Source organism: Hyperolius riggenbachi, chromosome 7 (genome assembly GCF_040937935.1).
Source record: "Hyperolius riggenbachi isolate aHypRig1 chromosome 7, aHypRig1.pri, whole genome shotgun sequence".
Classification (NCBI taxonomy): Eukaryota; Metazoa; Chordata; class Amphibia; order Anura; family Hyperoliidae; genus Hyperolius; species Hyperolius riggenbachi.
This window is the reverse complement of record NC_090652.1, coordinates 162,564,863-162,578,920: the sequence shown is the minus strand read 5'-3', so window position 1 is coordinate 162,578,920 and position 14,058 is coordinate 162,564,863. Positions and strand designations below refer to the sequence as shown.

The window sequence follows — 14,058 nt, the reverse complement described above, 5'->3', positions numbered from 1 at the left end:
CTATTTATCCTCGAAGCAACAAAGCAGAGCCACAAGGGGTCAGGCTTGGGCTTGGAAAGACATCACAGAACACTGACTCAGCTGTAATCATTCTGGTGAAAGCTAGACTGAATGCTCAGTCGGGGATTCTTATCAGGGCTAATAACAGGCAGATTTAGCAGAGAAGAAAGAAACGGAGAGCAGGGTAGGTGTTTACTGTCATGTTCTCATTGATATATATGGTAAAATACATGAGGGTGCTTCGTCTCTGGTTTCCTTTAAATGATTTACCCCATTTAGATGTCAACCCTTCCATAATACTGTGGTATGATCATTTAATAAAATACATCCAAGTTGATTTTTTGCTGCATGAGTGATACAATTTTCATGTAGTACAATCAGTTCAAAAACATGAATAATGAAGGTTTGAGTAAAGTGTATATTGATATAGCCAGAGGGTTCTGGTTCGCTAAGTGTCATAATTTCCCGCCTTGACTAGACAACTGCAATGCCCTTCTGTCTGGTCTCCCTATGACCCGGAATAGCCCCACTGCAGTCCATCATGAATGCCAGATTTATCCACTCCTCCCATCACTCCACCACGGCGGATCCCCTCCTTGAATCCCTCCACTGGCTTCCTATCCAGTCCAGAATCAAATTCAAGATACTGTGTCTGACCTACAAATCTGTCCACAAAACCTGTCCAACCTACATTTCCGATCTTACTCAGAGGTACACACCTAGCCGCTCACTCCGCTCTTCCAATGAACTTCGCCTGACAACCCCCCCCCCCGCATCACCCAGTCCCATGCATGCCTCCAGGACTTCTCAAGAGATGCTCCAACACTATGGAACTCCCTATCGCCACCCATTAGGGCAGCCCCCTCATTCAACATCTTCAAGAAGGCCCTCAAAACTCACCTTTTCACTCTGGCCTACTACCCCTCACAAATGCTCTAAACCCACAGCTGAACTCTGGTCCCCTGCCTTTCGTGTCCCTACCTCTCCCTCTAGATTGTAAGCCTTTGGGCAGGGTCCTCCTCCTTTTGTGTCCTACCTGATCATGCACCTCCATTACTGTGAACCCATGCTATGCATTTGAGTGAACCTAAGTTGCCTAATCTCCATGCTCCCATCCAGTGACTGACGAAGCATTACCTTGTACTCCCTACTGTGCTGCATGATCTGGTTTTTCTTGTATTCCTGTAGTGTCATATTGCTGTATGTCACCCCTAAATATTGTCTGTAACCAGGGCCGGTTTAAGCAACAATGGGGCCCCAGGGCAAAAAAAACCTGGGGGGCCCCCCCAACATATACCCCGGAACAAAAATCGGCATTAGGGGACCTTTTTTGCAGCTGGTATAGTCAGGGTGTGAAGTCCCAATCGGTCAGAGCTCCACATTCTGGCTATCCCAGCCTGCATAAGGGACAAGGGGTTAAAAAGTTTCAGGAGGGGGGACCCCACATAATTTTTTTTTTTTAAATTCCCACATTCTAAACATAAAAAAAATTAGGAAAATAGGAAAAAATGCCAGGGATCTTCATACAGCCATATTGTGGCTGTATAGCGATCTCTGGCCAAAGCGCTGCGGCTGCGTATAGACCCCCTGGAAACCCCGTCAGGAAATTTATTGTGCTTTCGTTTGATGCATATGATGCATGTAAAATTACACTAACGTTAGGTTTGCTACTAAAAGTGACATTTACCGCATTTAAAAGTATACTTTTTTCCTTCGAAACTTTAAAATCGATTTTCTCAAAAACTATAAGGTCTTTTTGAAAAATTGTTTTTTCCTCTTATTCCTAATGATCTCCTGCTATCCTGCAAATTTAGGGTTTCTAGCATTTAAGGCAGATTTGCTATTAACCATTAAAGTCGCCAGGTTTTTAAATGTGTATTTTTTTTCCTTTGAAACTTTAAAATCGATTTTCTCAAAAACTATAAGGCCGATTTGAATTTTTTTTCCTCTTGTAGCCACTGGGGGCCCCTACAAGCTCTGGGGCCCTGGGGCAGCTGCCTCCTTTGCCTCTATGGTAGCGCCGGCCCTGTCTGTAACCTAAACTAATGTCCAGCGCTGCGTAATATGTTGGTGCTTTATAAATACAATAAATAAATAAGTGTCAGCTAAATGAGGTTCTTTTAATAAGTGAAGTAATTGTCATGGCATAAATTAGGGTTTATTATTAAACTTAGTGCACTACAATACTGAAGTCAAGAAAAATGCACACAACATCCTGTATGTATAGGGAGAGATCAGTCAGTTTATGGAAAATGCACTTTGAGCAATTGACGGAGCATAAATAGCCAGTGTGCTATCGGTTCAACAAGGCAAACCACAAACAAGTATTCTCATTCTCCACATCTTTAGTTTCACTATTTAGTTTAATATGTAGGCTGCTGTTCAAAAAGACTGATCAGAATGTTACAAAGCTTTGTTAAAGTTAAAACAATTTAGAGGATTGTCGCTCAGCTCAGCAAAATTGTATGTCTGTATTTATTTATTTATTATTATTATTTATTTATTTATTGTATTTATAAAGCGCCAACATATTACGCAGCGCTGAACATTAATTTAGGTTACAGACAATATTTAGGGGTGACATACAGCAATATGACAATACAGGAATAATAGAAAACCAGACCACACGGCACAGTATGAGTACAAGGTAATGCTTAGTCATTGGATTGAGCATGTAGATTAGGCAAGTTAGGTTCACTCAGATGCATAGCATGGGTTCACAGTAATGGAGTTGCATGATCAGGTAGGACACAGAAGGAGGAGGACCCTGCCCAAAGGCTTACAATCTAGAGGTAGAGGTAAGGACACGGAAGGTAGGGGACCAGAGTTCAGCTGTAGGTTTAGAGCACTTGTGAGGGGTAGTAGGCCAGAGTGAAAAGGTGAGTTTTGAGGGCTTTCTTGAAGATGTTGAAGGAGGGGGCTGCCCTAATGGGTGGAGGTAGGGAGTTCCATAGTGTTGGAGCAGCTCTTGAGAAGTCCTGGAGGCGTGCATGGGACTGGGTGATGCGGGGGGCGGTTAGGCGAAGTTCATTGGAAGAGCGGAGTGAGCGGCTAGGTGTGTACCTCTGAGCAAGATCGGAAATGTAGGTTGGACAAGTTTTGTGGACAGATTTGTAGGTCAGACACAGTATCTTGAATTTGATTCTGGACTGGATAGGAAGCCAGTGGAGGGATTCTAGGAGGGGATCTGCCGTGGTGGAGCGATGGGAACAGTGGATAATTCTGGCTGCCGCATTCATGATGGACTGCAGTGGGGCTGTTCGGGTCATAGGGAGACCAGACAGCAGGGCATTGCAGTAGTCAAGGCGGGAAATTATGAGGGCATGGATGAGGAGTTTGGTGGTGGCAGAGGTCAGGAAAGGGCGAATCTTACAGATGTTACGAAGGTGGAAGTTGCAGGACTTTGTGAGGTTTTGGATGTGGGAAATGAAGGAGAGTGCGGAGTCCAGGGTGACACTCAGACAACGGGCTTGAGAGGTAGGGCGAATGGTAGTGTGGTTAACAGTGACATGCACATCTGGGAGGTTCGTGGATGGCCGGGGTGGGAAGATCATAAATTCCGTTTTGTCTAGATTCAGTTTCAGGAACCTAGCGGACATCCAGGAGGAGATGGCTGATAGGCAGGAGGAGACCTTGTCCATGGTAGTGGTGGATATGTCAGGGGTGTGGAGGTAGATCTGGGTGTCATCTGCATACAGATGATAGTTAAAACCCATGGAGGAGATAACCTTGCCAATGGAGGATGTGTATAGCGTGAACAGTAGGGGGCCAAGGACCGAACCTTGGGGGACTCCCACCGAGAGGTGGTTGGGGGTGGACAAGGACTCATTGAAGGCGGTCGTGAAGGAGCGGTTGGAGAGGTAGGATGAAAGCCAGGACAGGGCGAGATCGTGAATGCCCAAGGACTGGAGGAACTGGAGGAGTAGGGGATGATCTACTGTGTCAAAAGCTGCTGAAAGGTCAAGGAGGAGGAGAATGGAGTATTTACCTTCAGCTTTAGCTAAGGCAAGGTCATTGACCACTTTGGTGAGAGCAGTTTCGGTTGAGTGGGCAGGCCGAAATCCAGATTGCAGTGGGTCTAGGAGTGAGTTGGCATTGAGGAACTGGGTCAGGCGTTTGTGAACCAGACGCTCCAGGAGTTTTGAGGCAAAGGGGAGGAGGGAGATAGGACGGTAGTTAGAGGGTAGCGAGGGGTCGAGGGAGGGTTTCTTGAGCAGGGGTAGTACAGTGGCCTGCTTGAAGTCTGAGGGGAAGGTGCCTGTGGATAGGGCTTGTTCAAAACAGAAATGTATTCATTCAGGTCTGTGGTGTTGTATGTTGACACATCCTGACAGGCTCAGTTTTAAAGTGAATCTGAAGCCTTATTAAAAAAAAATAAAAATGTTTTACTTACCTAAGGAGAGGGAATGCTCTAGGTCCTACAGAGCCTTCCCATTCCTCTCCTCATCTCCTTGTTCCCCCACAGGCTACTTTGTTTAACTCTCCAGCTGTGGGAGGCTCTGGAAATGTTCAGGAGCCAGAGTGCTCCCAAAGACGCTCTGTACTGCGTATGTCCGAGTGCCCTTGAGAGGGTGCGTGTGCAGTATGGACAGCTCGTGTTTGGGAGCTCGAGTGCTCCTGAAGACTTCTGAAGTCCACCCAAAACGGAAGAGAGCAGTCTCCAACCAATCGGTCATACACTGCTAACGGAGTGCAGGAACAACGGGACGAGGAGAGGAACAGGGAGGCTCTATAGGACCCAGAGCCATCCCTCTCCTTAGACAAGTATCTTTTTTTTCTGCTTCCAACTTCCTTCAAGGAGCTGAAAGGTGGGTAAAACCTAGTATAAAAACTATAGTTTTTTTTTCCCTATTGTATGCACTTCATGTAAATACACTTACAAATAAAATATTATACATTGCTTCTGTGTACAAGGGGGTGCTGAAACGTTCCTGACTTTGCCCCCTTCAAGATGACATAGAAAAACAAGTGTGGAGGCATATGGCAGCCATTAGCATGTAATATGTAATAATTTATGAACATTTTAGGTGTTTGCAATTCTTTAAACTGTTTTTGCTTTTAGTGAGAAGCTGTAATGGCAAAGGAACAAACAAGTTTCACATCCTTGGGAGTCATGGGCCATCATAAAGTTTTTTTTTTTTTCAGGGAAACTAATCAAAGGAAATTTACAGTGAGATGTCACTGCCACTGGGGGAGAAGTGTGCTTTCTACATCACTGTAGGATGTGTCCTTCCTACAGTGGGTTCCCACAGCCGAAAAGTTCTGCATCAAGAAATTGTCCCAAAAAAAGTCATGGTGTCCGTTTTCTGGGACAAAGACGGTATTTTGTTGGTGGACTGCCTCTACCCTAGTGCTCTAGTATCATTGGATACCATTATGCTAACCTCCTTGACCAGATAAAGGAGGCGATTAAGACCTAACGCCATGGTAAGTTGACCAAAAGGATCCCTTCTCTTTGCAGAACAATGCACCTGTGCAAGTGTCAAACATTCTGACTGCCGAATTGAACACCGTGGGCTTCCAATCAGATGTCGCTCTCTGTAGATAGGAAACGGGGTAGCACCCCTCCACCGAGGGTGGAATCAAGATTTCAGCAAAGCTTGGTGTACAGAGGCGCCAGAGTAGATGTTGAGGTGGACTTACCGCCCTCAAAAATATAAAACTCAATTGAGTCACAATATATCAATACAAAAAACTTTTATTGAACTCCACTTAGTGCAACGCGTTTCACAGGTGTGGTCCCCCTTCATCAGGCAAACAGGAGTATAACTCAATGGGTCTAAATGCAGAAGTGAGCGCCTCTGCATTTAGGAACCATAGTGAATGCTAAGGTAATCTTTCCTTGGGGTTTGGTAGGAAACATGGCTATACTGGAGTGATACTGCTATTGGGGGAAGATTGCCATGAGCGGAGTTGTGGTGATCACAGTTCACCAGACCTGGTATATGACACCTAACTAATCCTGCCCCCCCACTAGCGGTAAAAATGTCAGGGGGGACTAAAGATTTTGCAGGGGGCATCATGATTTGCAATCACACCCCTGAGATCATCGGGATGGCGATCACATAAAAGCAAGCTCTGCTGCTGTTTACCTATAACAAGACTAGGAATTTATGGCTAAAAGTTTTAAATCGTTCAAATAATCCACCATTAAAACCATGAAAGAACTGGAAACCTAAGTTTACTCACCTGCCCCAACATTTGCAAGAATGAAGTAGAGATTGTGACCTAAAAGGAACAAAGTAACACATTAAATATATACTGCATAAGTGGAAGTGAAAACTATATACAGAAATCAAAAATCTAAATGATAAACAGGAAAAATAAGATAAGAAACAGCATCTATGGGCAGTACTTTCTGGGATTCAGTCAACAGCTATTTTCATGGTGCAACTATAGCATTATACCTTTGAAATGTGGCACGCATCAGTATTACAAAACTGACCATCTTACCAACAGTAATGTCAGTTTCATACAATCAAGTTCAGCATGTAGTGCTATGAACGCTTGTGAGCAGTTCTGCGGTTAGCCTGTGGACAGAAGGGCTTTCCTTTTTGTTCCCCTACAAGTCTGGAGCTTCAAGTCTAGTTTCAGACTGCCCCTTGAATGCATGTGGAGCTGCCTGATGTGATGATGTCACCATACCACCATATATCCCATGTGCCCACTGTTGGCCTAGTGATTGGGGGAGAGGCTTGCTGCACACAATTAGGAAGCAGCGTGGTATGCCAGACCTGTAGTGCTGGTAGTGAACATCATACAGGAGCAGTACACGGTTAACATTTTCATTGCTTTGTACTGCATTAGTCACTAGAGGTTGTGAAGAGGAGATCAATATTATACAATATTTTTTTGTCAAATTTAGTATAACATCTAATGGTCCAAAGAGGTAGAACAGGTAAACAATTGCTATTTGGATATCGATCATTTGCCTGAACGACTACAAACTGTATCATGTATAGCCAGCTTAAATCTAGACATTCATTTGCAAATAGCAAGTGTAATTTCATTAGTATTAATTAGTAAAGTCCACACACAGTTTGCTCAATGTTTTGTTGTACTGTTTGTAATATTTTGAGAACTATGCAACCATAATCTTATTTATTCTGTTGTAGCACTTGAAGAGAGTGCTACAACAGAATGGTTTGCTTTTTATAGTGACCTGAGTTCAGTTATTGTCCATCTATTCCCAGCTCCCTATAAAAAGCAAACAAAACACATTCAGGGCTCAAACCAATTAGCAGCCTTTTTTCGGTGCTAGTGATTTGAAAAGTTCTTGGAAATGCAATGCTAGGGGGGATTTTTATAAAATCACATCCTTCAAGTGGGATCACACTCAGAGCATTACATTAGCAAGAGCTTTTCAAATCACAATTGCTTAGAAACGGCTAAGTAATGTACTGTTAGGGGGTTCCAGGCCTTCAGCATACTTAGGCAGGGGGCACAATTGACATAACATTCTCGCATGAGATTCTCAGTTTTCCTGCCTTCCGCGTGCGCCCAAACAACCATGTTGATGATTGCATTTTTTTGCATGCAATTTACCACTTTTGTTCACAATTTTTTTGAATTGTGGCAATACGCACTGTAATTAGGAACGTACATGTTGTGCAGGAAAAAGCAGAAAGCTGTTTAATATTAGATTGCAGAAAAACCATGATCAATGTGAAATTCTCAAACGGGCCATTTAAATCAATGGCCGGTGCACGTTTTGCAGCATACATTAATCTGATAAGTGTGCTCCCTGCTTAATGTAGATAATTCCTTTGTTGCAAGAACTGGGTGTAAATATGACGGCCTGGTCAAAATATTGCGCAATACTGCCTGTTAACTGTTATTTTGTTTGGTAGCATCTTGCAGATCATACCACAAGTACCGGTCCTGGATAGAGACATGTATGTAGCAGGAAAAAAAAAGGCCGCACTGGAGCATACCGTAGCTAGTAATTAAATAAAAAAGCAATGGTGCCTCATATATTGGTTAATATACCCTGCACAATATAGGGTGGGGCCAACCTAAACATTAAGAATACATAATTATAGCGACAAAGGTCATAAGGCCACCATAATTATACCAATATGCAAAATAAGTTTATTACAATATAATTCAATACAAAGCACAATCCCCTAGATTTAGCCCTCAAATATCCAAAGAACCCTCCCCATATTAAAAAAAGAGAACAGTGCGGAGCATAAGTCATGCATGAGTGGTACAATACCTGCAAATTGAGTGGTATATCAATCATTGGCCTAAGCCTATAAGACTATATGTATCCACACAATCGCCTGCACGATTTTAATATGGGGAGGGTTCTTTGGATATTTGAGGGCTACATCTAGGGGATTGTGCTTTGTATTGAATTATATTGTAATAAACTTATTTTGCATATTGGTATAATTATGGTGGCCTTATGACCTTTGTTGCTATAATTATGTATACCGTAGCCAAGGCTAGATTCCCGGTCATAAACAGTACATCTTTGGTGCTCACCTGCCTGTCTGATTCTTAAAAAAAAACTTTTGCGTTTAGTACACTTGCGCTAACAAAACATGGGAATGTTTTACAACTGTAAATGTTGCATTATGTGAAGTAGAAATTTGTAATACAGGAAAACCATGTGTGCGTAGTTTTACCTCATAGTTACAATCTGGAGATGTGTAGAGCGTTAATGATGCTGTCCTATTGTGGTTCTGTGGTTGAGGCTCATGAAGTTTGACAGGTAGGTACAGCGGTGCATCATTGCTAGGATAAATGCGGGGGGAGTAAAGAATGTGAATACATCAGATAAACAAAATGCACCTATACAGTCCTAAACAAAATATATCCATTGCATACATCACATATTTATGTGTAATCTGTATTATCCAATAGAGTGCAATATAATGCATTCAGATATTTTTCTCATGTATATAAAAACACCTTTTTATTAGTTCTTGAAAATCAGTTTTAAAGTAAACCTGTAAATTTCATTGGGAGAAAAATCTGATGCCTCAGGAGCAGGAAAAACTTCTGGATTCTCAAGAAGCTTCTCACGTCTTCCTCCACCAAGCCGTTTGCAAGCAGGAACCCCAAACCATGTCCGCACTGCGCCTTTCACTGTAGCACGAAACCACTCAGGTTCTCAAACTGCCAACAAGTGGTTTTTCGGAGGTACAAGCAATGAAACAGGCCGATGGAGGATAATGGAGGAAGCTTTGAGGATTCAGAGGTTTACCCCTCCCAAAGTGAATACTCCTTAGGGGCAATTTGTTCATGTGCTTTTTTTTTTAATTATAACAATTGTATGAAATGTAGTTAGAAAAATTGAGAACTTGGGCATTAACCACTTAAGGACCACAGTCTTTTCGCCCCTTAAAGAGGAACTGAACTGAAAAAAAGTCACTAAATTGAGCCTCCTTATCCCTTTGAAATTAATGATTAGACACAAAACACTTGTGAAGGGCAATATAAAAGTAGATCTATTTGTGCAATACAACTATGAATAAAAGAGAATGGCAGGCTCCATCTTAGAGCTCTATCCCTCCATTTTGCAGCTCTCACTCCATGGGAGGTGTTACAGTTGGAGTTAGACATGCCCATTCACGCCCACAGAATGAGATTTACAGCCCAGTGTCATGAGGTCATCATCAGTCGCCCTGTTACAAGAAAGTGACAGCTGTGGCTACTGCTGCTGCCCTGCACTGTACTGACACACACCTTGATAAAGTATTATTTTTTTCTCTAACTATGCCTCCTGCAGTGTGAGATCTTGGCCTCAATTCACGGAGCTTTATCAAACACTTTATCAAACGTTTGATAATTTTCCTCATGGGTAAAATGTAATTTTGAATTCACTAAGGTGTTAAAGATTTATCAAATGTTTTATCGATTACATGATCAATAAATCTATAACACCTTAGTGAATTCAAAATTAGATTTTACCCATAAGGAAAATTATCAAACGTTTGATAAAGTGCTTTTTTTCCATTCAGACCACTGCAGGTTTAACGGTTTATTGCTCGGCCATACAACCTACTATCTAAATTAATTTTCCCTCCTTTTCTTGTCACTAATACAGCTTTCTTTTGGTGCTATTTGATTGCTGCTGCGATTTTTAGTTTTTATTATATTCATCAAAAAAGACATGAATTTTGTAAAAAAAATGATTTTTTTTCACTTTCTGTTATAAAATTTGTCAAATAAAGTAAAATTTCTGTATACATTTTTGTCCAAATATATTGTGCTAAATGTCTTTGATAAATAAAAAAACATTCAGTGTGTATTTATTGGTTTGGGTAAAAGGTATAGCGTTTACAAACGATGGTGCAAAAAGTGAATTTTCCCATTTTGAAGCATCTCTGACTTTTCTGAGCACCTGTCATGTTTCATGAGGTGCTAAAATTCCCGGATAGTATAAATACCCCCCAAATGACCCCATTTTGGAAAGTAGACATCCCAAAGTATTCACTGAGAGGCATGGTGAGTTCATAGAAGATTTTATTTTTTGTCACAAGTTAGCAGAAAATAACACTTTGAGACCAAAAAAAAAAAAGTTTCCATTTCTGCTAAATGAATGAAATCTGCCACGGACTCACCATCCCCCTCTCTGAATACCTTGAAGTGTCTACTTTCCAAACTGGGGTCATTTGTGGGGTGTGTTTACTGTCCTGGCATTTTGGGGGGTGCCTAATTGTAAGCACCCCTGTAAAGCCTAAGGCCTCTTTCACACGAACGTTTATTCCAGGCGTTTGTAAGCGTTCTGAACGCCTATCTGCCTCCCTTATAATAGGAGCGAATGGGGGTGTTATTTTGTTCTGAACAGTAAGCGTTTGCCTGCGGTAGATGAGCTGTGCGGTCATCGTGCGTTTGTAAACCGCCGCATGTCGCGTCTGGGAGCGGCTACTGCCTACAAACTCTTGGCTGGAGGTGATGCAATCGCCTATGAACGCTTGCCAATGCTACGCTATCGTTTGGCAAGCGTTTGGGGAGTGTCTTGGAGGACTGGAAGTGGCCCATAATGCCTTGAGGTGTTACAGGAAGTGCGCAGTTGGAGTTTGTTGGGACAGTGCACAACATGGCTGAGGAGATTGATCCTGTTGCTCTCATTGACCAGGTGGAGCGGCGGCCAGAACTTTGGGATGTCGCATTAGATGATTACCATAATGTTTACAAGAAGAACCGAGCATGGGAAAGTGTGGCGACGTTCTTTTATGAGAAGTATGAATAATTTGATACGCGGAGGAAAGCACGCATATGTAAGTGTTTTTTTACTGTAATATCTCTGGCTGTACTTGTTGTATGGTAGTGTGTGTGTGTGTGTGTGTGTGTGTGTGTGTGTGTGTGTGTGTTTGTAGTGTGTGTGGTGACGGTGTGTGTGTGTGTGTGTAGGGGGGTTTTTGTTTTATTTTGTTGTTTTTTGACACTGTTTTTTTGTTTTTTGTTGTTCATGTAGTGAAAATGTTAAAAGTCAAATGGAAAAGTCTGCGTGATCGTTTCAAGAAAGATCATGATAAAAGCAAAGAGGAGAGAAGTGGCCAAGGTTTGAGGAAATATCGATTCCACCCTATGTACCAGTCACTCATGTTTCTTGTTCCATCGCTAGAGAAAAGAGTGTAAGTATCTAAAAGTCCTGTGGTGATAATATGTCCAGTATAATGTTGTGAGCGCGTCATTTTCATTTGCAAAAACATAATTTTTTACTGTAAATATTTGTGATTCTGGTATTATTGTATGGATTCTTCCACAGTGGCTAACATGTGCATGGTTATGATCCTACTCAATCATTTTTTAATATTTGTATGCCATCAATGTCATTCATCATTTTATTTTCCATAACACATTTTTCATTCCTAATTCTTCATTCTCCATTCTCATTCTTCATTCTCCATTCTCATTCTTCATTCTCCATTCTCATTCTTCATTCTCATTCTCATTCTTCATTCTCCATTCTCATTCTTCATTCTCATTCTTCATTCTCCATTCTCATTCTTCATTCTCCATTCTCATTCTTCATTCTCCATTCTCATTCTTCATTCTCCATTCTCATTCTTCATTCTCCATTCTTCATTCTCATTCTTCATTCTTCATTCTCTATTCTCCATTCTTCATTCTCATTTTCCATTCTCATTCTTCATTCTCATTCTTCATTCTTCATTCTCCATTCTCATTTTCCATTCTCATTCTTCATTCTCATTCTCCATTCTTCATTCTCATTCTCCATTCTCATTCTCCATTCTTCATTCTCATTTTCCATTCTCATTCTTCATTCTCATTCTTCATTCTCATTCTCCATTCTCATTCTCCATTCTTCATTCTCCATTCTTCATTCTCATTTTCCATTCTCATACTTCATTCTTCATTCTCATTCTCCATTCTCATTCTTCATTCTCCATTCTCATTCTTCATTCTCATTCTTCATTCTCATTCTTCATTCTCATTCTTCATTCTCCATTCTCATTCTTCATTCTCATTCTTCATTCTCATTCTTCATTCTCATTCTTCATTATCCATTCTCATTCTTCATTCTCATTCTCCATTCTTCATTCTCCATTCTCATTCTTCATTCTCCATTCTTCATTCTCATTCTTCATTCTCATTCTCCATTCTTCATTCTCCATTCTCATTCTTCATTCTCCATTCTCATTCTTCATTCTCCATTCTTCATTCTCATTCTTCATTCTCATTCTCCATTCTCATTCTTCATTCTCATTCTTCATTCTCAATTCTTCATTCTCCATTCTTCATTCTCATTCTCATTCTTCTCCCTCATTCCTCTTCCACAGACCTCATTAATGTGTATCCCTGTTAGCCAGATGTGTGATATTCAAGAGAAATATTTTGCTCTTATCCTTTGTTGTAGCACTTCTGGAAATGTAGAAGATGATGATGATGACGAAGAACCACACCTTGCTTCAGCCAATGACTCAACAGAGTGTGCAGGTGACACAAACACACACAGGGCAGACAGTGATGTTGAATTGTTGAACAATGGGAAACAGTCGTCCTCTGGGGCACAAACATCAAAGGCAATTGGGAAAGTTGTTCGCCCACGACGACGTAAATTGGTTGAGGAAGATACAGAAATTCTGGATGCCCTTAGTACTATGCGTTCAGACCTAATAGAGACTAATAATGATGCAGATAAAGATGATCCAATTTTGGATTTTCTAAAATCCCTTGCTCCTGACATAAAACTTGTAAATTGAATGTAGAGATAATGAATGTGATTTTGTCTGCTCAAAAAGATAAACACAGTGACCAGGGTTCTTGTGATGGTTTTTTTGACACACCATTGAGTATTGTGTCAACTCACGCAAAACCCTTCAATAGTGCCTCATTACCAATGCATGCATCATCCAATTCACAAGCTCGCAGCAATAATGATAAAGGCCCCAGCCACATGCCCTTTACTACTCTCAGTTCTACTTCTACTCACTCATCTTCTACATTGTCACATTCTTTGGGTAAACACCAGTACTTGCCTCAACAAACTCCAACTTTGCTGCCACAATACTCATTGCCATATCATCATTCCAACAAGCAAACATACAACAACAGCACAACAAACAACACCACCTCCTTGCAAAATATGCCTTCCTTTTCAATGCCATCTTTGGCCACAACTTCAACATCGTATAGGTTTGTCAAAAGCACACAGAACACATCATATGTTGCGGATCTAGAGGATGTCCATGGCCACTCCCAGCCCCTATTTGATGATGTGCCACACACTAGTCACAGCACTTCAAAAGCAGTGGGATCTAGCTTGCAGACTTTGTCTGCTGCCTCTTCCGCTTTTCAGTAAAATGTGAACAATGTTCATGCTATACTTGTGATGATGGTAACATCACAATGTTCCTATGTTTATAGTTAGAATCTAATTATGAAGGTTATGGTTTTGTTTTATTGTCTGTTATGGCAGATGTTTTGTGTTGAATGCTTTAGCCTTCCGAACTTGAAGGACAACAAAAGAGGGAGGGATATGGTGCCAGACATATACATTTTATTTCAAATAATACCAGCTGACTGTGTCTACTGGTTATCCTCAGCCTCAAACAGTGTAAGGCCTCGTTTTGTGTG

General features: G+C 41.3%; 1 protein-coding gene across 3 annotated transcripts in view; it reads right to left on the bottom strand.

Annotated features, from left to right (window-relative positions):
• Positions 1-14,058, bottom strand: part of PGAP1 (post-GPI attachment to proteins inositol deacylase 1) — a 240,276-nt gene that overhangs the window by 69,631 nt on the left and 156,587 nt on the right. For all 3 annotated transcript variants that reach the window (XM_068244826.1, XM_068244828.1, XM_068244830.1), the window contains 2 exons: positions 8,634-8,742; positions 6,190-6,228 (listed from right to left, as the gene is read on the bottom strand). In XM_068244826.1, the coding sequence (XP_068100927.1) occupies positions 6,190-6,228; positions 8,634-8,742 (148 nt within the window). The remainder of the gene's footprint in view (positions 1-6,189; positions 6,229-8,633; positions 8,743-14,058) is intronic.